This window comes from Dendropsophus ebraccatus, chromosome 2 (assembly GCF_027789765.1).
Source record: "Dendropsophus ebraccatus isolate aDenEbr1 chromosome 2, aDenEbr1.pat, whole genome shotgun sequence".
NCBI classification, from domain to species: Eukaryota; Metazoa; Chordata; class Amphibia; order Anura; family Hylidae; genus Dendropsophus; species Dendropsophus ebraccatus.
This window is the reverse complement of record NC_091455.1, coordinates 65,230,618-65,256,418: the sequence shown is the minus strand read 5'-3', so window position 1 is coordinate 65,256,418 and position 25,801 is coordinate 65,230,618. Positions and strand designations below refer to the sequence as shown.

The 25,801-nt window shown below is 46.1% G+C and overlaps 1 protein-coding gene across 3 annotated transcripts in view; it reads right to left on the bottom strand.

Moving 5' to 3' along the window:
• SS18 (SS18 subunit of BAF chromatin remodeling complex) overlaps nucleotides 1-25,198 on the bottom strand; it is a 43,205-nt gene extending 18,007 nt beyond the window's left edge. For 2 of the 3 annotated variants that reach the window (XM_069957679.1, XM_069957681.1), the window contains exons 1-7: nucleotides 24,774-24,974; nucleotides 20,301-20,377; nucleotides 18,915-18,999; nucleotides 6,302-6,455; nucleotides 5,505-5,726; nucleotides 3,472-3,639; nucleotides 105-209 (exon numbers count right to left, since the gene is read on the bottom strand). In XM_069957679.1, coding sequence (XP_069813780.1) covers nucleotides 105-209; nucleotides 3,472-3,639; nucleotides 5,505-5,726; nucleotides 6,302-6,455; nucleotides 18,915-18,999; nucleotides 20,301-20,377; nucleotides 24,774-24,842 — 880 coding nt within the window. In that variant the 5' untranslated portion in view covers nucleotides 24,843-24,974. Of the gene's footprint in view, nucleotides 1-104; nucleotides 210-3,471; nucleotides 3,640-5,504; nucleotides 5,727-6,301; nucleotides 6,456-18,914; nucleotides 19,000-20,300; nucleotides 20,378-24,773; nucleotides 24,975-25,178 lie in introns of those variants that run through there. The other variant, XM_069957680.1, reaches the window with a different exon arrangement.
• Nucleotides 25,199-25,801: the final 603 nt, after the last annotated feature.

Here is a 25,801-nt window from a genome sequence, read left to right as displayed (position 1 = left end):
TTTTTTTTTTTTCTGACTGACTACATGTCATGTTTAAAATGAAGTTTTATATAAGGTTTGGAGGTTGTAGGAAAGATTATGTAAAGAAATTTTAAATGGCTTACCGTCAGGGTAGTATTGCTGGTTTATGCCTTCTGGAGGACCTTGACTGCCATGACTGTATTGTTCTCCATAATATTCTTCCTGGCCTGAGTATTGTTGTGGTGGACCTACAAAATACAGATAAACACACGGTTCTATCAATTGTGATGGACTCTGCTGAAGTTAGTCCTGGTGCCTATCTTGCCATCACTGTGGAGACATGTTGTTGTTCAAGTGTGGAACCACCAGATAAACAAATTAAAGAAGCACTGCAAATATTTAATTTATTACTCATGTGCAGATAGTCAGCCAGTAGATTTAATTCACTAGTATTAGCTTATTTAGCTTTCACCCTAGTTGAATTCTTTCCTTTAGTTGGGTCATGTGATCCCCCGGAAACCATGTTTACAGGGCTCCAGATGGCGACCAAAATGGTCGCCAATGCGACTGACATTTTGCAAATGGCGCCCAGATTTATTAATCTGGGCGCCATTTGCAACTGGCCCCGGCGGCGGCGCGCTGTCTCTTTAAGTCCGGGCCCCCGGCTGATGCGCGGCTGCCGGGGGTGTCCCGTCCTATCCCCGGCAGAGCGGCGCATCAGTGAGCTGCCTGGGGCCCTGACTTCCGGCACAGGAAGCGCACGTCAGAGACGCTTCCTGTGTCAGAAGTCACAGCCCCGGCGTACAGGGAGCTCACTGATGCGCCGCGCTGCCGGGGATAGGACGGGACACCGGGGGAGCGGGTTGTCAGGTGAGTTTGTGTGTTTGTTTTTTTAAAATACTGCTTAGCATAGAGGAAAGGGGGGGGGGGGCATCTATAATGGGGGGAGAAGAGGGGCCATCTTCAAGGGGGGGAGGAGGGGTCATCTATAATGGGGGGGGAGGAGGGGTCATCTATAATGGGGGGGGGAGGAGGGGGCCATCTATAAGTGTAGGGCAAACTGGCTGCAGACACTGGGAGATAGATATATGCACAATTATTATTATCAGGGCCCCTCAGGTGTCTGTATTGTAGGGGGTCACTTGCATTAGTCACTAGGTGAGAGATATATCTATCTATATACACATCTTGTGGGGGGTCACTATGGCTGCAGTCATAAGTCTAGCTCAGTATGTATAGACTGTTGCAAGCTTTTAAAGGGAACCTGTCACCCCCGGTGACGGGGTGACAGGCTCCCAACCCCCCGTTAGAACCCCCTATACTCACCTCATCGCGCCGGGTCCCGCTTCTGAAGATGGTCGGGTCACGGAGATCTCAGCCGCTGCAGCCCGACACGCACACTGAGAGATGAGTCCAACGCTCATAGAGAATGACGGAGCGCTGGACTCTCCCGTCATTCTCTATGAGCATTGGACTCATCTCTCAGTGTGCACGCCGGGCTGCAGCAGCTGAGATCTCTGTGACCCGACCATCTTCAGAAGCGGGACCCGGCGCGATGAGGTGAGTATAGGGGGGTTGGGAGCCTGTCACCCCGGCACGGGGGTCGACAGGTTCCCTTTAAGTTCAAGTTCAGAAGAGTAAGCCTCATTAAAAGGCTAGCCAAGTGAAGCTGAAGTACTGAGTCAGACTGTATATGGTTGTCAAGTTGCAAGTTTCCATGTTGAACGTTTTCAAACTAAGAAAAGAGAGAATCTAAAGGAGGAGGATGCTGCCGTGGCCTCTGCACACAGTAAGTACCATTTAACATAACATTAATTTTACATGGTTTAAAATGTTGGCGACCAAATATTCTATATGGCGCCTAAATTTTTCAGGTTAGGAGCCAATGGCTCCCAGGTAAATTTTTTAGTCTGGAGCCCTGGTTTATGTACTCTAGATGGGGGTCACCATCCTATTATATGATTAAAGAGGAACTCCAGTCAGGGGTACAAACACATGTACCGGATCAGCAACGAAATCCGCTGCGGATACTTGCCCATTCACTTCAATGGGATGACATACTTGCAACGGGATTGCAAGTCATCCCACTGGGAGTATGTCAAAGTCAGTGCCCTTAACCCCTGCAGCCCAGGTACATACTTTACCGGGTTCCCGCTCTGGCTTGCTTCTGGGGCTCCCGGCGCTCAGCCAATTAGTGCAAAGAAATCCACTGCAGATTCTGTACGTGTGTTTGTACCCTAACGCTGGGTTCACACTATGTATATTTGAGGCTGTATTTGGTCCTCATAGCAACCAAAACCAGGAGTGGATTGAAAACACAGAAAGGCTCTGTCCACACAATGTTGAAATTGAGTGGATGGCCGCCATATAACGGTAAATAACTTCCATTATTTCAATACAACAGCCGTTGTCTTAAAATAACAGCAAATATTTGCCATTAAATGATGGCCATCCACTCAATTACAACATTATGTGAACAGAGCCTTTCTGTGTTTTCAATCCACTCCTCGTTTTGGTTGCTATACAGCCTCAAATATACGTAGTGTGAACCTAGCCTAAAGGTGTTAGTCGAGATTGGAAAAACCTTGCCACTTTCTTCAAGAGACAGCGCCACTCTTGTCTCCAGTTTGGGGGGATATTTGCAACTCACTTCGATTGAAGTGAATGCAACCTAATTGCAAACCACACCTGAACTGGAGACAAGAGTCATATTGTCTCTGAAAGAAAGTCACCATGTTTTTCTATTGCTGGATAACCCCTTTAAGAAGGATTTAACCCTGTTCAATCCCCACCTATAACCTAAGCTATTTTGTACTAGGTTTCTATTACATAAATTGGGCTGGCTGTCTGCAGTACATCCTGACACACTGCACATCCTCCACTTCTCTGTCCTCCCACTACCTTCTGAGACAGAGGTCACATAATCTCTGTCTTTTGTTGCTAGGCTGTAACACATCATTTGTAGCTCCACCCACCACTGACATCACATAGTATGGCCAAGGAGAAACAACTGCCTCTCCTGAGTAGTAAAGGGGAAAGGAGACACTGTTTCATCTCTCTCTTAGTCTCTAATCTGTCCATGTAAGGAATAGATAAGATACAGAGAAAGATACTGGGGGAGAGTTATCAAACATGGTGTAAAGTGAAACTGGCTTGGTTGCCCCTAGCAACCATTGAGATTCCACCTTCCATTTTCCAAAGAGTCTGTGAGGAATCTGATTGGTTGCTAGGGGCAACTTAGCCAGTTTCACGTTACACCAGTTTCATAAATCTCACCCACTGTGTTTACTATGCAGAGCAGAATCAGAATACAGGCTGCTACAAGGAGACAAATACAGAAGTGCCACTGGAGGGTGCCAGTGTGCAAGAGAAGTGCCTAGACGGCCTTGGCCGCTTTGTTTTCACAATTGGTTGGGGTCCAAAGGCTGGTGCCCGACCAAGCACAATAGCACAGCATATCATACTGCTAGGCTTCAAAGATTTGAAATAACATTTGCAGTTATTTTGTACCTTGCTGAGGTGGTCTGTATGGTGGAATTTGCCTTTGACCCATCATGTGATTCCCCTGATTGACCTGGCCCATCATCGCCAGAGGTGGTTGCTGCCCCTGATAATGCTGTCCACCACCCTGAGGCATGTTATATTGCTGTGCAGTAGGCTGTTGATGCATCATTGGACCTGAAAAATAAATCATATTCTATATGCATAATCATAGTTATGAGATCTAAGTTTTTTAAATTTAAGAACTGTCATTGCAACTAGACTTTAGTGGACCATTGTTCACCCATAATCATACAAGTGTAGCTTGACTCTACTTTCCAGCAAGATGTCAGCTGTATATTTTGGGATAAAAAGAAGGTATACAGGTGTATACAGTGGCATACTTACATTGGACTAGTGAATAAGTTTGGTCCATTTAATGAAAATACATTAAAATTCTCACAATGAAGGCAGTTTTATTTCCCGCTCCCAGATGGCAACATTATTGAGCCATTGGCCACCACATGAGGGCATGGTTTCTTCAGCAACACCACAGAAGCAAAAGGCTTTGTTCCCATGCTCCTGGTAAACCACCAAGTAGCAAGCACTGGAACCACTTTTATTGCTGTGGGACAGTTACTTTAACCTCCAGGCGACCCTTGCCATACGGGTATGGCATGTGCGCCTGTGGCCAGACAACCTATGCCACACCTGTACGCCATTATTTGCTACAGAGCTATGAAGCAAGCTCAGGACCTGAGCTAGGAGCTCGCTTCATAGTGGGCAAGGACTGGCTGCCATAAGGCAGCAACGAGGAAAAAACAAAAACACAAAAATGAAAAAAATCGGGCCGGCCATATAGGCCATTTTGGGCTATGTCATTAAAGGACAAGTGCCATGAAAAACTTTTTCCCAGTAATTGAAGCACATTACAAAGTTACATAACTCTGTAATCTGCTTCAATCACCTATCTGCCTCCCTTCCCTGTCTTTTCCCCTCCACCCCCCACCAGGAAGTGTCCTGACTCACACAGACCTGATTACTGTCGTCACCAGGCAGCTCTTTCTTGTGAGGATGAGTCATCAGCAGGAGGGCTGCTCTAGGTCCTGTTACACCAGCCTCCCCCTCCCCCTCCTTGTCAGGTGACTCAGCTTGCTCAGCTTATCTTCTCTAGTGACATGACTCCTTCACTGAGTCCATGGCAGCAGGAGAGAGGGTATGAGGGGAGGGGGGAGCTGCCTATGTGCTGGAGTCAGTCTGAGGGAAGATAAGCAAGTGAGATGTGACAAGTGATGGCTTGCAGTTGTTCAGCCAATGGGAGCTGAGCAAGCATGTCACCTGACAAGGCAGGGGAGGGGGGAGGCTGGTGTAACAGGAGAAGGAGCTGAGAGAAGAGCTTGGTGACGGTGACGACAGTAATCAGGTCTGTGTGAGTCAGGACACTTCCTGGTGGGGGGTGGAGGGGGGAAAAGACAGGGAAGGAAGGCAGATAGGTGATTGAAGTATATTACAGAGTTATATAACTTTGTAATGTGCTTCAGTTACTGGGAAAAAGTTTTTCATGGCACTTGTCCTTTAAGGAGTTAAACGCAGTTGTATACATCTGTATGCCAGTGCCCAACATTAACCCGAGATGCCTAAATGTAGTGTGAACCCAGCTCATTTAAATAACAAACAGTCACTGTCGTTATAACTTTCAAAGCCTAAATCAAAAGTAGATGTGATATAAAGCAAATTTGCAATTCACTTTTTTTTTTTTCGTTATGATGGAAAATAGGGTACTTTCTGTGTTCTGCCTCTCTTTTAACACAGGAAGTCCAGTGTTGCCCAGGTCAGAGAGAGAAGGCAGTCATGTGACTGACTGACACTTTGAGCCGTGATGACTCTGTACTGGCCGGAATAGCACTAGTGAAATGTAAATTGCAAAGTTGTTTTATTTCACATCTACTGTTGGTTTAGATTTTGAAAGTAATAACGGACACTAAATAAAATCATAAATCGCTTCCTATACTGGTCGTCCACACGTGACCTATACAGGTCGTCCACATCATCATTTTAGTTACCTTGATTTGGCTGCATGTTCATACTTGGCCTTGGGCCGTAGTTGCCCATTGACTGGCCTTGATTTATACCCATCTGATTTTGGACTGGTATGGTTTGTGATGATGGCACAGAGTGATTATATCCTGCCATGGATCCGTGATTGGTAGAAGACATAGGCATGGAGCTATTTGTTATGTTATGTTGACTAGGTCCTGGTCCTTGCATAGGCATATGGTTTGGTCCTTTTAAGAAAAAAACAAACAAAAAAAAAAAAACCTTGTGAGCGGGATATTGACTGCGATATATTATTCTGTTGCCATTCATGACATTAAAATCTTAGCAACATAGCTTTTTATGCATAATAACGATAAAAACACAGGCAGGTTTCTACTATAGACGCAATATATTCCTTTATTTCTAGGCAAACGTCAGATTATGACCTGGCAGTGAAAGGGTGACAGAAGCAATAAAGCCGTACCTTTGCTCTCATAAAGGGATTTACATTTGAGGAGCCAATGGCCAATCTCTCGACAAAAAGCTTTTGAGAGCCAGCTGTACCGTGCGGTTTCACAGACTAAATTTAGACAGTTCTGCTCATCACAGCAATGCTGTGTGTCAGCCACATCAAAGCCCAAGGGCAGAAAGATAAGCAGTGAATACAGGTCACGTAGCTCTGTAGCTAACAAACTGTAAGAGAGCCGGCACTCCAGGGTATTCCAGGCAGTTTTGTCATCAACAATCTAGTATCCCCTGAGCCCCCACGTCGACTGGTTGCTAGGCAACATTGGTGTTAATACCTTGGAGAAGGGATTCTTACCAGGCATCTGGCCGTTCATCTGGTTTTGCATGTGTGGTGCGGGCGGACCCCCTCCTACCATCCCTTCTGAAGGCATGTTGTGTGAGCGTGGCGGCTGCGGAGGGCCACTCTGATTCATCCCTGCCGGACCCATAGGCATATTCTGTGTGGGGAGCTGAAGCACATTTACAAGACATTTAAGGAAAGGTATAAAAAAAAAAAATATCAAGTGTCTCATTGTCAGATGCCGACTTGCATTGCCGGCATCATAGATCATTAACCCTTTACTGCTACAAGCAGTGGATGAGGAAACCAGTAGGAGCCGGAGACAGATATTTTGCCAATATGTAGACGGCAAAGCCTTACCATTCTGACATATGATTCAATAAGCTAAGAGACATATGGCAACGTTCAATTACAGGGGTGAATGTCACCTCATATGGGACTTTCCCGCTCCTCAGCTGCTGTTTTACATATCTTTAATACAGGGCTAAAATGAGCCAGAAATAGGAGGCTAACATCAAGCACAGCACCTTGCCTACATGAACTTGCTGATTCTGTTTGCAGCAGCCAAACGTTAAAAGCCTATTGAAAACCAGATTTTGATAAGTTGCTTCCAGGTGTCTGGCGCAGATTATTTCCTATGAAATAACCTGCAGGCTCAGCCACTAAAACATGAATTCTGTGTCTGAAGGTACAGACCAGAAGCCTGCATCTGCACTACTCACTGATCACACCTCCACAATCTTTATACAAACCTGGTTCCTACTCAGTCAGGACTATGGGTTAAAAAAAAAAAAAACGTAAGGCTGAAACAGCTCTCCCCCAACCTCCCCATACACATAATTATTGGGCTGATTCCACTTTCCGACGAAAGAACTGCCATGTCTATTCTTTCGGCGGAACTCGGAATCTGCCCGGCCATAGAATGGTGTCTATGGCACGGGCGGATATGCGCACGGCCGTGAACGGGTACGAGCCACGGAATCCACCGGAACTTCTCCACGCAGATCCCGTAGTGTGAACCTACCCTTATTGTGGGGGAGGTAAGCCTGTACCAGAGCTGTCTGACTGTGGTTTACTCCTTACATGAAGCTTTGCCCATGCCCAATAATTACGTGTATGGGGAGGTTGGGGGAGAGCTGTTTCAGCCTTACATTTTTTTTTTTTAACCCATAGTCCTGACAATGAGTAGGAACCAGGTTTGTATAAAGATTGTGGATGTGTGATCAGTGAGTAGTGCAGATGCAGACTTCAGGTCTGTACCTTCAGACACAGAATTCATGTTTTAGTGGCTGAGCCTGCAGGTTATTTCATAGGAAATAATCTGCGCCAGACACCTGGAAGCAACTTATCAAAATCTGGTTTTCAATAGGCTTTTAACGTTTGGCTGATGCAAACAGAATCAGCAAGTTCATGTGGGTAATGTGCTGTGCTTGATGTTAGGCTGGGTTCACACTGCGTTTTTGCCATCAGTTTTTTTTCATCCGTTTTTTGAAAAACGGATGCAGTTGTGTGCATCCGTTTTGATCTGTTTTTCCATTGACTTCCGTTATAATAAAAAACGGATCAAAACGGATCCGTTTTTTGAGGGACACAAAAACGTTGCTGACACTTTTTTTTGTGCGTTAAAAAAAAGGATCCGTTAAACGGATTGCAAAAACGCAGTGTGAACCCAGCCTAAGCCTCCTATAGATATATTAAAGATATATAATATAGCAGCTGAGGAGCGGGAAAGTCAGGCAGTAAAAATTCAACACACCTGAACCTTCTCTCCACCATCATCAACTGTGAGGGAGGAGTCAGGTGTGCGCCATAAACCTTGGACAGTCGGCAGAATCCACTGCGTTTGAACGACTTGAGTCTAATGCTACGTTTGCACGAAACGATAATTGGCTCGATCGTACGATTAACAATGTCGGAGTAACGATTTTTTTCTTCATAACTGGTACGATATATCGTACGGAAAAATAGTTTTGCGATCGTTTTAAGATCGCACGCCTGCAGCCTGGCCCCCCGCGCCGCCCCGATCGCCACCCCGGCCACGAGCATACCTTACCTGCTCCGCGTAGCAGGTGTTCGAAATTCCCGACTCTCCGCTTCAGTGCATTGATTGGCTTAAGAGGGGAGCCGGGAATTTCAAACAGCTCCTCTTCAGCCAATCAGTGCTCCTCTTCAGCACTGATTGGCTGAAGAGGAGCCGTTTGAAATTCCAGGCTCCCCTCTTCAGCCAATCAATGCACAGCAGCACTGATTGGCTGAAGAGGGGAGCCGGGAATTTCAAACGGCTCCTCTTCAGCCAATCAATGCACTGAAGAGGGGAGCCGGGGATTTCGAACACCTGCTACACGGAGCAGATAAGGTATGCTTGTGGCCGGGGCGGCGATCGGAGCGGTGGGGATGGCGATCAGAGCGGCTACGGCGATCGGGGCGGCGATCGAGACGGCGCAGGGGGCTGCGGGACTTTCACGCGACGACTGTTTACACGGAACGATCGGCGAATTTTTTTGCGAACAACGATTTAAGAACAAGTTGAAAGATCAAAATGAACAATTTCTCACTCGTCGTTCGATCGTTCGCTGCGTTTAACCATACGATTATCGTTCGAATTCAATCGTTATCGTGCAAATTCACACAATAATCGTTTCGTGTAAACGCAGCATAATGGTGCGTTTACACAGACAGATTTATTTGACAGATCTTTGAAGCCCAAACCAGGAACAGACTATAAACAGGGATCAGGTCATAAAGGAAAGACTGGGATCTATCCCCTTCTCAAATCCATTCCTGGCTTTGGCTTCCAAAATCTGTCAGATAAATCTGTCTGTGTAAACGCAGCATAAGGGTCCATTTACACAGAAAGATTATCTGACAAGATCTGCCAAAGATTTGATGCCAAAGCCAGGAGCAGACTATAAACAGAGATCAGGTCATAAAGGAAAGCCTGAGATTTCTCCTCTTTTCAGATCCATTCCTGGCTTTGGCTTTAAATCTATGGCAGATAATCTGTGAGATAATCTTTCTATGTAAATGGTCCCTAAGTTGTAGAGTCACCTTTACTCACCCTCATTCTTTAAAAAAAAAAAAAAAAAAAAAAAAAAAACTTTTCATGTCAGAGATATATTAAAAGTTCTAATCATACTCGTACCAATTGTGAGAACGAGCAGGCAGAGGACCGCAATGCAGCAGGGTCTGATACCCGGTCTGTGTCAGTCAAAGAGTCAGGCTCCATAGACTTACATTATAAGCCCGACTCATTACGTGACACAGAGCCGAGTGAGGACCACGCTGACCCAGACCGATCAAAACATGAAAAGACAAAAGCTTTTTGAAATGACAGAAACACTTCAAAATAAGTGCAAAATAAAAAAAAATGGTCAGGTGTCATATAGCGTATTTCCCAGGCTGACATCATCCGGTCCCAGGGGCGGGCTGGGCCGGGGGGCAGGGGGGCACATGCCCCCCGGGCCGCTCTTCCCCCAGTTGTCAGGGCCGCATGGCTGCTGACAGCTGGCTGGAGTCCTCAGTGCCTCCCCTGCTTACAGCCCCGGCCTCTTCAGTTTTATTTACCTGTGGCTTGCTGTGGATCCGGACTGTGATGGAAGCGGCCGCTGAAGCCCCGCCCCCCCCCCATTACGTTAAGCCCCGCCCCCTTTATGGCCATTATGCTTTCTATAAGTCTGTGAGGCTTATGGTAAAAAGCAAACTACAGTAGGCAGTATCTTCCTCCGGCCACCAGAGTGCGCTCTCTCCTTCCAGCTGGTTCTCCTGTGTCTGGGCTAGAAGAGCCTGAAGACCGAGAAGATGGTGTCTGCAGGAAGCCAGGTACCTACACAGCAGGACATAGGGCAGGGGGAGGGGACCAAGGCCCTCCAGATGTTGCAAAACTACAACTCCCATCATACCTGGGTAGCCATAGGCTGTCCATGCATGATGGGAGTTGTAGTTTTGCAACAGCTGAAGAGCCAAGGTTCCCTATCCCTGACATATAGGATACATATACACAGGAGACCTACACAGGAGGATACATATATACAGGAGACCTACCCAGGAGGATACATATATACAGGAGGAGACATACAGAGGAGTATATAGAGGATACATATATACAGGAGGATACATATATACAGTAAGAGACATATATACAGGAGTATATAGAGGATACATATATACAGGAGACCTACACAGGAGGATACATATATACAGGAGGAGACATACAGAGGATTATATAGAGGATACATATATACAGGAGGATACATATATACAGGAAGAGACATATATACAGGAGTATATAGAGGATACATATATACAGGAGACCTACACAGGAGGATACATATATACAGGAGGAGACATACAGAGGAGTATATAGAGGATACATATATACAGGAGGATACATATATACAGGAGGAGACATATATACAGGAGTATATAGAGGATACATATATACAGGAGACCTACACAGGAGGATACATATATACAGGAGGAGACATACAGAGGAGTATATAGAGGATACATATATACAGGAGGAAACATATATACAGGAGGAGACATATATACAGGGGTACATGGAGGATACATATACACAGGAGGATACATATATACAGGAGGAGACATACAGAGGAGTATATAGAGGATACATATATACAGGAGGAGACATACAGAGGAGTATATAGAGGATACAAATATAAAGGAGGAGACATGTATACAGGGGTACATGGAGGATACATATATACAAGAGGAGACATACAGAGGAATTAGGGCTGGGTGAGTAATCAAATTAATTCGCCCAGAAGGTTAGAATCGATTAGATTTTTTGTGAAAATCTTAAATTAAATTTTCACAAAAAATCATTGCAGGCGGAGCAGCATGGATTGTCGGGTTGGCGGCCGGGCAAGAGGTGCAGGTCAAGCGGGCGGCGTGGAGGTGAGGTGCATGGCGGGCTTATGGCGGTGCGTGGAGTGTCGGGCCGGAGGTGAGGTGCAGGGCGGTCGGGCAGTCCGCCTAACAGAGCTGCGACTGACCTGCCTGAGCTATAAATATCACGTCCTGCTCCCCTCCTGGCCACACGTGCAGGTCCCCGGTCTCTGGAGCAGGTGATATCACCACTACAGTCCCTGCGGCCTCCTTCAAAGACCGGGGACCTGCACGTGTGGCGGGGAGGGGAACTTGTGTGCCAGGGTGAGAGGAAGAGGAGGAGGGCTATGTGCACTCCTGCCCCAATCACCCCCAGCTGCCCCAGTCCCCCTAGAGTCACCCCCAGTCTGCCTCAGTGCCCCTCAATCACCCCCAGTCTGCCCCAGTCCCCCTCAGTCACCCCCAGTCTTTCCCATTTCCCCTCCGTCATCCCCAGTCTGCCCCAGTCCCCCTTCAGTCAACTCCAACTGTCCCCAGGCCCCCTTCAGTCAACCCCAGTTTGCCCCATACACCCCCAGCTCTCCCAGTCACCCCCAGCTCCCCCAGTTTGCCCCATACACCCCCAGCTCTCCCAGTCACCCCCAGCTCCCCAGTTTGCCCCATACACCCCCAGCTCTCCCAGTCACCCCCAGCTCCCCCAGTTTGCCCCATACAGCCCCAGCTCTCCCAGTCACCCCCAGTTTGCCCCATACACCCCCAGCTCTCCCAGTCACCCCCAGCTCCCCCAGTTTGCCCCATACACCCCCAGCTCTCCCAGTCACCCCCAGCTCCCCCAGTTTGCCCCATACACCCCCAGCTCTCCCAGTCACCCCCAGCTCCCCCAGTTTGCCCCATACACCCCCAGCTCTCCCAGTCACCCCCAGCTCCCCCAGTTTCCCCCAGTGACCCCTCAGCTATACCCGTATTACTACTACACCCCTCATCTTTACCTGTACTACTACAGCCCACATCTGTACCTGTACTACTAATCCCCCTCATCTGTACTACTAATACACCCCTCATTTATACCTGTACTACTACACCCCTCATCTATACCTGTACTACTACTACTACACCCCTCATCTATACCTGTACTACTACTACTACACCCCTCATCTATACCTGTACTACTACTACACCCCCATCTATACCTGTACTACTACTACACCCCCATCTATACCTGTACTACTACTACACCACTTATCTATACCTGTACTACTACTACACTCCTCGTCTATACCTGTACTACTACTACTACTACTACACCCCCATCTATACCTGTACTACTACTACACCACTTATCTATACCTGTACTACTACTACACCCCTCATCTATACCTGTACTACTACTACACCACTTATCTATACTTGTACTACTACTACACCCCTCATCTATACCTGTACTACTACTACACCACTTATCTATACCTGTACTACTACTACACCCCTCATCTATACCTGTACTACTACTACACCCCCATCTATACCTGTACTACTACTACACTCCTCATCTGTACCTGTACTACTACTACACCCCCATCTATACCTGTACTACTACTACTACACCCCTCATCTATACCTGTACTACTACTACACCCCCATCTATACCTGTACTACTACACCCCTCATCTATACCTGTACTACTACTACTAATCCCCTCATCTGTATTACTAATACACCCCATATCTATACCTGTACTACTACTACACCCCCATCTATACCTGTACTACTACACCCCTCATCTATACCTGTACTACTACTACACCCCCATCTATACCTGTACTACTACTACACTCCTCATCTGTACCTGTACTACTACTACACCCCCATCTATACCTGTACTACTACACCCCCATCTATACCTGTACTACTACTACACCCCTCATCTATACCTGTACTACTACTACACCCCCATCTATACCTGTACTACTACACCCCTCATCTATACCTGTACTACTACTACTAATCCCCTCATCTGTATTACTAATACACCCCATATCTATACCTGTACTACTACTACTAATCCCCCTCATCTGTACTACTAATACACCCCTCATTTATACCTGTACTACCACACCCCTCATCTTTACCTGTACTACTACTACACCCCTCATCTTTACCTGTACTACTACTACTAATCCCCTCATCTGTATTACTAATACCCCCCATATCTATACCTGTACTACCTCACCCCTCATCTTTACCTGTACTACTACACCCCTTATTCACTATACCTCCACTACTACACCCTACCTAGATGAAGGCACCAGTGGTATGGTGGTATAAGTAACTACCGTATGTGGTGAAGGAGTGGTGATAATATTTGTTACTTATATAATGGTAATAGATGATGTGGCTATGGGGTCATAGAGCGCAGTTATGGGCGTGGCTATGTCCCTCTTTCCCCCCAGCAAAAGTTGGGGGGTATGCATATATACAGGAGTACATAGAGAAGATATATATACAGAAGTATATAGATGATACATACAGTATATACAGTAGTACATAGAGGAGACATATATACAGAAGTATATAGATGATACATATATACAGGAGTACATAGAGGATACATCATATATCCTCTATGTACTCCTATATATATGCATCCTCTATGTACTGCTGTATATATGTCTCCTCTGTACTGCTGTATATATGTCTCCTCTATGTACTCCTGTATATATGCATCCTCTATGTACTCCTGTATATATGCATCCTCTATGTACTGCTGTATATATGTCTCCTCTGTACTGCTGTATATATGTCTCCTCTATGTACTGCTGTATATATGTCTCCTCTATGTACTGCTGTATATATGTCTCCTCTATGTACTCCTGTATATATGCATCCTCTATGTACTGCTGTGTAGGTCTCCTCCTATATATATATATATATATATTTACACTGATCCAAATTTTCCTGCATTGCATATTCCCTCGTGAATATATATATATATATATATATATATATATATATATATATATATATATACATACACGCACACATAGGAGGAGACCTACACAGCAGTACATAGAGGATACATATATACAGCAGTACATAGAGGATACATATATACAGGAGGAGACATACACAGCAGTACATAGAGGATACATATATACAGGAGTAGACATACACAGCAGTACATAGAGGATACATATATACAGGAGTAGACATACACAGCAGTGCATAGAGGGGACATATATACAGGAGGAGACATATACAGGAGTACATAGAGGATACATATATACAGGAGTACATAGAGGATACATATAAGTATGTGTGTTTGTTGTTTTGTTTATTATTATTTTTACTAATGGGGGGTGCACACACGAGGGGGGTGTTCTAAAAAGAGGAATGCCTATACCCACAGGACCACAGCAGTGATATAAACTATTGTAAAAAAAAATACAGAAACCCCAGCTTTCCCAGCATCTTGTATTTGTAGTCAGTATAATGGAGGTCACCCAGCTTTTCCACCATCTTATACTCAGTATAATGGAGGTCACCCAGCTTTTCCACCATCTTATACTCAGTATGATGGAGGTCACCCAGCTTTCCAGCATCTTATACTCAGTATGATAGAGGTCACCCAGCATTCCTAGCATCTGTCTATGGGTACGTTCCGTGTCATCGCTAAGCCGCCCCATAGACTTATACAGGAAAGTGACTTCTGATCCCTTCACAGGGCACAGTAGGATATTTGCTCACAAATGACGAAGATGTTATAGGTAAGGGCCAGAGTGGTCCTTAAAGGATGGGCCGCCAGCCTGCTACTTATGGGCCAGTGCTGTGTGCTTGCCCCCCTGTGTGCTAAAATTTGCCAGCCAGCCCCTGTCCGGTCCCCACTTGTGACTCATGCTTCCCGCTTCCCAGACAAGCTGTCTCTGCAGCAGCTGCCCACTCCCAATGACTGGCCACAGCAGATCCCGAATGACATCAGCCTGGGAGCTTTTAGGGGACTGGAGGAGTGTAGGATTTATTTTTTGTAAACTAACTACTTACTGTCCCCAGACAGCCTCTTTTAGTGGTTCTCTGCTTTTTGTATTCCTGGGAACTAGATGTAACTCAGCATCAACACAGGGTAATTGAAACAACAACGCCATAGGATTAGGGCTGTATCTGTGTTTTCCAAGACTGCATCCAACTTCAGCCACCAGTAATTAAAGGGGTTATCCAGCACTACAAAAACATAGCCACTTTTCCCCCCCTCTCTTGTCTCCAGTTCAGGTGTGGTTTGCAATTAAGCTCCATTTACTTCAATGGAACTGAGTTCCAAACCCCACCCAATCTGGAGACAAGAGGGGGGGAAAAGTGGCCATGTTTTTGTAGCACTGGATAACCCCTTTAAATGCTGCATGCATTCACTCATCTTTATATTTTAGTTCTAGCTAAAGGGGGTAATCTACTAAGACTAATGTCTTATATGTCAGCCATAAGTAAGCACCCACTAGCATACTCTCACCTTAAGATTTAAGTGCAGGCCACGTAAAACTACTCATGCTAGCAGTCATGCCCCGTTGATAACAATCCCTGCCCACTTTGCCAGCGTGGCACAGATCGGTGGGAAGTAAACATTTGGCGCAAACCAGCAGGCTTGCACAAAATTTGCCAACTTCTACCCAATCTGTACCCAGCACAGATCATAACCCCTTAGCGACCCATGACGTATCTGATACGTCATGGTGCCGCTCGGGGTGTTCAGAGCGGGGTCCCGCCGGGACCCCGCTCTGAACGGCGCTGACACGTGCAGCCGGGCAGTGCCTCTATTAGCCGGCGCGGGTCCCGTTGCGGCGCCGGCTAATTAAGCCTCTAAGTGCAGCTGTCAAACCTGACAGCTGCATTTAGAGGCACTGCGCCGCACGTCCCTGGTGTCTAGTGGGACGGATCTCCCCCCCGCAATGCGATCGCAGGGGGGAGATCTGTTCTTCTGCCCGTGCCGGGCCTCAGCGTCGAAATGACGCTGATCCCGGCTCGGCAATAGATTGCTATGGCCTGCAGCAGGCCATAGTAATCTATGACCGATCTAATCGATCTTTGCTGTGTATATACACAGCATTGATCTCTATGAGAGATCAGTGCTGTCTATATACAAGTCCCCCAGGGGGGCTTCTAGTTACAGTAAAAAAAAAGTAAAAAAGTGTTTTTATTAATAAAAAATCCCCTCCCCTAATAAAAGTCCAAATCACCCCCCTTTTCCCATTTTATAAATATAAATTAATAAATAAAATAAACATATTTAGTATCGCCGCGCGCGTAATCGCCCGAACTATTAATTAATCACATTCCTGATCTCACACGGTAAACGGCGTCAGCGCAAAAAAATTCCAAAGTGCAAAATTGCGCATTTTTGGTCACATCAAATCCAGAAAAAAATGTAATAAAAAACGATCAAAAAGTTGTATATGCGCAATCAAGGTACCGATAGAAAGAACACATCATGGCGCAAAAAATGACACCTCACACAGCCCCATAGACCAAAAGGATAAAAGCGCTATAAGCCTGGGAATGGAGCGATTTTAAGGAACGTATATTTGTTAACAATGGTTTGAATTTTTTACAGGCCATCCGATACAATATAAGTTATACATGTTATATATCATAGTAATCGTAACGACTTGAGGAACATGCATAACAAGTCAGTTTTACCATAGGACGGACGGCGTAAATGCAAAACTCCCCGAAATCAAAACAAATTCGTTTTTTTTTCAATTTGACAGCGCAAATGATTTTTTTCCGGTTTCGCAGCATATGTTATGGAAAAATAATGCCTGTCATTGCAAAGTACAATTGGTTTCGCAAAAAATAAGCGCTCATATACGTCTCTAGGTGAAAAAATGCAAGCGCTATGGACTTTTAAACTTAAAATGGAATAAGCAAAAGCACAAAAACGAAAATAGGCTTTGACCTTAAGGGGTTAAAGGAGAAGTCTGGGGAAAATTTTTATTAAAGTATTGTATTGTTCCCCAAAAGTTATAATTACCAATATACACTTACTACTGGAAATGCACATAAAGTGCTTTTTTCCCTGCACTTACTACTGCATCAAGGATTCACTTCCTGGATAACGTGGTGATGTCACGACCCGACTCCCAGAGCTGTGCGGGCTGTGGCTGCTGGAGAGGATGATGGCAGAGGGATGCTCAGTGTCCCTCCAGTGCCCTGTGTCCCTCAGCGTCCCTCTGCCATCATCCTCTCCAGCAGCCACAGCCCGCACAGCTCTGGGAGTCGAGTCGTGACATCACCATATTATCCAGGAAGTGAAGCCTTGATGCAGTAGTAAATTCCGGGTGAAAAAAGCACTTTATGCACATTTCCCATAATTAGTGTATATTGGTGATTTCTATAACTTTTGGGGGGCAATACAATACTTTATTAAAAATGTTCGCCGGACTTCTCCTTTAACCCTTTAAGGACATGGCCCATTTTCGTTTTTACGTTTTCGGTTTTTCCTCCTTGTGTTTAAAAGGTCATAGCACTTGCATTTTTCCACCTAGAAACCCACATGACCCCTTATTTTTTGCGTCACTAATTGTACTTTGCAATTACAGGCTGAATTTTTGCATAAAGTACACTGCGAAACCAGAAAAAAATTCAAAGTGTGGTGAAATTGAAAAAAAAAACGCATTTCTTTTATTTGGGGGAAATGTGTTTTTACGCCATTCACCCTGGGGTAAAACTGACTTGTTATGCACGTTCCTCAAGTCGTTACGATTAAAACGATATATAACATGTATAACTTATATTGTATCTGATGGCCTGTAAAAAATTCAAACCGTTGTTAACCAATATACGTTCCTTAAAATCGCTCCATTCCCAGGCTTATAGCGCTTTTATCCTTTGGTCTATGGGGCTGTGCGAGGTGTCATTTTTTGCGCCATGATGTGATCTTTCTATCGGTACCTTGATTGCCCATATACGTCTTTTTGATCGCTTTTTATTAAATTTTTTCTGGATTTGATGCGACCAAAAATGCGCAATTTTGCACTTTGGGATTTTTTTGCGCTGACGCCGTTTACCGTACGAGATCAGGAATGTGATTAATTAATAGTTCGGGCGATTACGCACGCGGCAATAGCAAACATGTTTATTTATTTATTTATTTGTTTACTTTTATTTAAAACCTGGGAAAAGGGGGGTGATTCAGACTTTTATTAGGGGAGGGGGCTTTTTACTATTAACAACACTTTATTTAATTTTTTTACACATATACTAGAAGCCCCCCTGGGGGACTTCTAGTATATACACTTGGATCTCTCATTGAGATCTCTGCAGCATAGATATGCTGCAGAGATCCATGAGATCGGCACTCGTTTGCTTTCGGCTGCTGCAGCCGAAAACGAACGAGTGCCGAGCCGAGGACGGCGCCATCTTGGACGCGTCCCCGGCCGGCATCAGTAACGGAGATCGCTCCTCCGGGACAAGGTCCCGGAGGAGCGATCTCCCCCACTAGACACCAGGGAAACGTTGCCTCCGGTAATCGGAGGCAGCTGTCAACTTTGACAGCTGCCTCCGATTAGCTAATTAGCGGGCACGGCGATCAGACCGCTACTCGCGGCACCCGGGATCGCGGCACTTCAAAGCGGGGCCGCCGCGCGGCCCCGCTTTGAAGTGCAAGTGAGGACATAGGACGTACCGGTACGTCCTATGTCCTTAAGAGGTTAATAAGTTTCCAGTATGGGTTTTTATTTACACGTTATAAGAAGTAGGTGTACAGATTGCTAATACTTTCTAATTCTCTACTTACTGCTGGTAATAAAGGTTGCATATTCTGATTTGAGTCTGCAATGGTTGCCAAGTAAACCAGATTTGTGTGCAACATCTGTTGATACCTATAAAAAGAAAAGCATGTTTAAAACACCCACCATTCACCCATATTTCACAATTTATAGAAGCTTAAATTTTCTTTCAAAAAAAGAAAAAAACTGAACATAAATATGCAAAGCAAAAAGCTGTCTATGCACCTTCAGTAACGGTCAGGATAACAATTATTTGGCTGGCCGTTATCTCCCCCGTCCTCCCCACACAAAGGTAGAGTGTAGCCAAACATCCCTGTCTTCACTATGGGAAGGGGCAATATCTGCAGTAAAAATTCATAACGTCCCATCCCTATTTGCACCGACATCATCTGTTGGTGGAGTCTCAGGAGACCACCATTCCCTTTCAGGGTATATTCACACGAACGGGCTCGCAGCGAGATTCTCGCTGCGAGCCCGGCAGGTCCTGGCAGTTCCCATACACTACATACTTGCTGCGGTCTAAACGACCGCAGCGAGTATGAAATTCTGCCGCCCTTAACCCCTTCTGCTCCCGCCCGGCTCCCCCGCTGTAAGCATACATTTCCTGTCCTCGCTGCACGGGTCCGGCGTCCTGCTCTCCCGTCCGGCCAATTAGTGTGTTGCCCAGCTGCAGCCACTGATTGGCCGGACAGGAGAGCAGGACGCCGGACCTGTGCAGCAAGGACAGGTAAAAGTATGCTTACAGCGGGGGAGCAGAAGGGGTTAAGGGCGGCAGAATTACATACTCGCTGCGGTCGTTTAGACCGCAGCAAGTATGTAGTGTATGGGAACTGCCAGGACCTGCCGGGCTCGCAGCGAGAATCTCGTTCGTGTGAATATACCCTCATACTGATGTCCGAACCCACTGCCATTAAACCCCACCTAGGTGACACTGTCCACTGATGAAATAAAGTAAAAGTAAAGGGGGGGTGACAGTATCACGTTAAAGAAGAAGTCCGAAGTCGTACTCCCCCCCCCCCCCCCCCCACACACACACAAAAGAGCCCAGGAGGAGACCTGAGTCATGAAGTGTCAGCCCCGCTCAGCCACTCAGCTGATAAAAATGCCTAAATTAATTTCCCCTGAAAAAAAAAAAAAAAGGTGCCAAAAGCTGCCTAAATACCTAAAAGGCAGGAAGCTGGTGCAAATTTTTGGGCCCTTTTTCAGCCTCTAAAAAAAACTTAAAGTGTGTGTGAGGGAAACCTAGAAGAGCCCCTGACCTGGTAACCTAGCTGCTACCAAATCCACCCAGGGATTCATTCACATTATGCAGTGAACAGACAACATGGACAGGGGTTCTCTTTAGGTTAAAAATACAATAGCTAAAACAAACAAGTCAGACTTGTGCTACTTACTGTGAACATTCGTTGGTCTTTCCTTTGTTTTGATAATCCATGATACACTGAATTAGATGATTATTCTCATCCAACATCTGTGAAAATGAACAAATAAACATGAAAAACCTCAACTGGAGAAACACACAAGCGTGGGGAGATGATATTTTATTAGTCTTCTCCTTTGAAGCCCCCCCCCCCCCCCCTTCCTCGCGTGTGGGTCCCCTAAATTTGTATTTGGGCATACATGTCTTTGTGAGAGCAGGTCCACATTTGTACTACAGCTTAGTGATGTCACGATACCAGAATTTTCAGTTCGATACCGATACTAACATTTTTATTTCGATACTCAATACCAGTTCGATACTTACTAAAATATTTTAAAAAACACAACAATAGAAATATAATACTCCCTAGACAGCAAATATAATAAACCTGAAATGTTTTCTATACTCTTCAGGCCTGCACTAATACAGAGATACCAATTTATGGAGCTTTTTTTAATTTTATTACGTTAAAAGTAAAGGTTTGCGTTTTTTACATAACTGTGTACAGAGTACAGCGATCACTCAGACAACTCCGCTATACACTGCTCACTCGGCTCCGCTATACACTGCTCACTCGGCTCCGCTATACACTACTTAGCCAGCTCCGCTATACACTGCTCACTCGGCTCCGCTATACACTGCTCACTCGGCTCCGCTATACACTGCTCACTCGGCTCCGCTATACACTGCTCATTCGGCTCCGCTATACACTGCTCATTCGGCTCCGCTATACACTACTCACTCGGCTTTGCTATACACTACTTAGCCGACTCTGCTATACACTGCTCACTGGGCTCTGCTATACACTGCTCACTCGGCTCTGCTATACACATACTTATGCTGATGTCGGCACCTCACAGCCCCTGCACCTCCCCCACTTGCCAGTCGGCTGGATCCTCACATGTGTCCTCTCTCTCGGACCTCCCGCTCTCCCTCTCCAGCCTTCTCCTCCTCTCTCCCTCTCCGTCCTCCTCTCCCTCTCCAGCCGCGGAGACCTCCGTGCAGCTGCGGCTCCTCTGCATAAATCATTTCAGCGGGGGTCTGCTACACACAGTAGCCGACCCCTGCTGCATATGGAGCGGGCTTAGGAGGGGGTCAGGTGCCGCTGTCAGTGTGACAGCGGCATCTACACAGTTGCATAGCCGGCACTAGCGATCGCAAAGTGCCGGCTATTTAAAATTGGCGCCGCCGGGAGCGGAAGGAGAGAGAACAGAGGAGGAGACTGCAGGGGCAGTGAGAGGCACGTGAGCTAGCCGCCGGCCGTGTTCTCTGCGTTATACTTTATGTTAAGTTGCCTAATAGTGCAGCTTTAACATAAAGTATCGATACCAGGAAATCCTGGTACCGAACCGTTTTTTAGCCCGAAATATCGATAGTAGTATCGATATTTCGGTGCATCGTGCATCCCTACTACAGCTACCTAAAAATTTTTATAAAAAGGGTTTTTGGGCCTTTATATTTGTTTATCCTTAGGAAAGGCTGTCAATAAGAGGTGAGTGATTCCAGTACCGATCTTTTTACACTAAGCCATTATCTGCCTTACTTCCGTACAGGACGATAATCGTTTTATGTAATAGGACATGTTAAAAGGCCAAGATCAGCTGACCGTGGTCTTTTAACATGTTGAGAAATCCTTATGTCATTGACAGTCTGCTGTACGTCGCTGGTCCCTCCTGCTGCTCTGTGATCACTGTGCGAGTAAGATCACAGGCAGTGAGCTGGGAACCAGAGGAAAGCGAGCGCTGAACTAACAGGTCGCTTCCCCCTCATTACAGCCTTTTACACAGCGCTGTAAGGGCCACTTTATTAAATGCTGGGCGGGTTGTGCAGCCCTTTGGGCCATACATTCCCTATTACATAGGAAGAAGTGCGGCTGAGGATCCGATCACTGTCCCTATTGTCCCCTGTGTAACAGAGTCCTAACAGAGTCTAACAACGTCAACTCTTATGCTACGTTTACACGGAACGATAATTTGCCCGATCGTACGATTAACGATGTCAGAGTAACGGGGTTTTTTTTCATAACGATCAGCGTTTAGACGGTACGATATATCGTACGGAAATTCGTTTTGCGATCGCTTAAAGCCTATCTTACACATTGGTTAAATCGGCGAACGAATGTTTACACGGAATGATCTGCGAATTTTTTGCGAACGATCAATGACGATTCGAGAACTTGTTGAAAGATCAATCGTTGATCGTTCGCTGCGTTTACACATACGATTATCGTTCGAATTCGACCGTTATTGTGCAAATTCGCACAATAATCATTCCGTGTAAACGCAGCATCACAGATATCAAGCTAAATAAAGTCATCTATTAGTCACAGAAAGGCCTCTTCCATCACATTGCCCTACACATGTTGGCACAAGCACTATCCTCATACTAGCCTGATGAAGGGTTAATCACCCCAAAACGTTGATACAAATATTCTCATTCATAACATGCACAGCGGTTCTATCTTATTGGATGTGGAGTAATGCATTTTTATACACACTAGCACATGAAACTCACTTTGTAGTGCCCACTTGGCCTTTGTAACCAATGATACTTTGGTGGCTTGAGGTGTACCACAATATAACAATATATGAGAGGAGTGCTGCCAACCTCTGACCAGTGTAATGACATCCACCCTGGCAGAAACTACAGCAGTAGCTTCTCTCCATCATACTGGTTGGTGTAAAGGATTATTTACCACTAGAGATGAATTTACAGTATTACCAAAGCATAGCGATTTGTTAGCTCAGCGGCTGCCTTTGAACTCCATCCTTCTCCGCTCTGGGTGCCTAGAAAAGCTTCCCCCAGGATACCAGGACTGGATCCAGCTTTTCTAGGCACCCGGAGGGGAGCGATATGAAGTTTAAAGGCAGCAGGCTGATAAGACGACAGCCGAGCTAAAAAAAAAAAATGCTTTGTAAATCTGCTCATCTCTATTTACCACACTTCTACCTGATTTCAGAATTCAGATGGGGGGGGGGGGGGGGGTAGTTGGCTGAGCTGGGTGATAAGGTCACAGTATTTTGTGATGTTTCTTTCATAAAAAGGTGTAAAATAGCCCCAAAAGCAAAGAAAAAACAGCTTTTGGTTAGTTTTCTCTCTCTTATAAATTGTGTTTTTAATGCTTAGAAAACAGCTTTGAAATTTTTTTTAAAAAAAACCCTGCGAGAGCACAGCCCAAAGCTGTAAAGTGTGTAACCGTTTTCCCACTCCAAGCAACTTTCCTGGTATCCACTCACATACAGGAAAAATGTGTTACACAATAAAATGACTAAACATCACTAAGTATTCACCTTACTAGCTCACACTGCCTTTTCCAGTTATACGTTACAGCCATAATACAGCCATAGCAAACTACAGTCAACCCCCCCCCCCCCCCAAAAAAAAAAAAAAGCACTACTACTATAGTGGGTGGTCTGTGCATCTCTTCCACTGCCAGATTGGTGGGGCTCCCAACCTCCAGCATGAGAGAATCCCCCATTTAAATGAAGGAGCAGTCAAGCGTGCACACTGCCACTCCATTGAAAATCTATGGGACTAGCGGAAATAGCTGAAAATAGTCATACTCACCTCCCTGGTTCCTGTTTTAGCACCTTCTGGTCCCCCACTGGGTTAAGATAAGCTTCTCAGCAGCAGCAACCTGTTCAGCCAATCGCTGGCCACAGGAGGACCCCACCTCAGTCAGTGATTGGCTGAGCAGGCAGCTCCACACACCCTGACTAGATTTGGAGGCAGAAAAAGGTGCTGGACCAGGAGATGTGGGGACCTGAGGTAGACAAGTATTTTTACGCTATTCCTAGCCACATATGAAAAATTGTAAGTCTGAAACAACCTTTTCCAGGCACTGTCCCAACTTACAAAGTTATCCTGTATCCCCTCAGGATAGTGGCTAACCATCTGATCTGAAGGCTGGAGCCATCTGCAACCTGAAGAATGGCGTCCCAAGCCTCCTGTATACATGCCGCTACTTCATTCATTTTCTATGGGAGCTGGCGGCGATCTCTGGAACTTCCAATGAGAATGAATGGAATAGGTAGCGAGTGTGTATGCCTATTATGACGGGAGACTTATCCACCATTATCTATGGGACCGGCCAACTGTGTGATGAGTATGGGGGCCTCCCGACTCCCCCCAGATGGAATGGATCAGAGTGTGTCACATCTCACATGTTTTCAGTATATAATGAGAGTTGTAGTTACATTACACTGCACTATTTTCAGGCCCATATAAACACATTGTTCCATTGCCTCCCCATGCTGCAGTGCTGTCTATGGGAGACGTCTGACCCCGGGGTACTACCTCTGCTAGCAGTGGCCAGGATGAGGCCACCAGGTAGCCCTCACACACATGGCTACAAGCCTCCTGGATACAAAGCACCGCGCACACAGCTCTCATACTGAGGCTAGATGAGACATTGTATCAGTGTTCCCCTGCGAGCCTTTTGTGTTACCTTCTGTATGGCGGCAGGGGTGATCTCGCCCTTCCCCCGCTGCCTGGGAGCTGCAAAGGCCACCGACATGTCGCAGGGAGCTCAGACAGGGCGCAGGCCGTACGAAAGAACGAGGAAGTACCGATCCCGGAAACCGGAGGCCTTACAGAAACTATAACGGCTGCTGCAGAACCCCCTCACCGCGCGTAGACACTACCACAATCCCGGACTAAACCAATAGGCGATGACGTCAGGGGGGGGGTCGTCGGAAACAATAGGTGGCCTGACCTACAAATCAAAAGCGGACATGCGGGTTTTCAGTTTGGCACAGCGTGTATTACATTATATAACGATCTCCTATTGTAGTAAGAGGTTCACTATGGGCTTCAATAACCACCAAGCAATAAATTAGGAAATAATGCTCACCCATAAGGAGCTGTGGGAAGCTCCACTGTGCAGGGATCCCACAATGCTCTGGGCAGTGAACAACGCGCACACACTTGGTATGTCCCAACGGAGGGGCGTGTAAATATTGGAACTCAGTGTCTCCTGCCTGATACACAGCTCCAGAAACGTGATGGGTATCAGAGTATATCGCGAGACTCCGGGGAGAGCAGTGTGTCCTCTCAGGGAGGAGGAGGGATGGGGACCGGTTGTCACCTGTAAATAAGAGGGACAACAGGTGCTGACTGGTCCTGACTGGTGCTGCTCTCCTGGGAGCCTGAGTCCCTGCAGCCTGTACAGGTCACACAGGTAGTCAGCTCTAAGATGGCTCCTCCACATGGACAGCCATTGTCTGCAGCACAATGGACCAGGTTTATCCAGTTTATTGTGTCCGGGCTTATTATACCTATCCTGGGGGCTATCAGGATGATCACGGGGTCAGATAGCCCCCAGGATAGTTGGGAGTCCGGGCTATCTGACCCCGTGATCAGCCTGATAGCCCCCAGGATAGTTGGGAGTCTGGGCTATCTGACCCCGTGATCAGCCTGATAGCCCCCAGGATAGTTGGGAGTCCGGGCTATCTGACCCCGTGATCAGCCTGATAG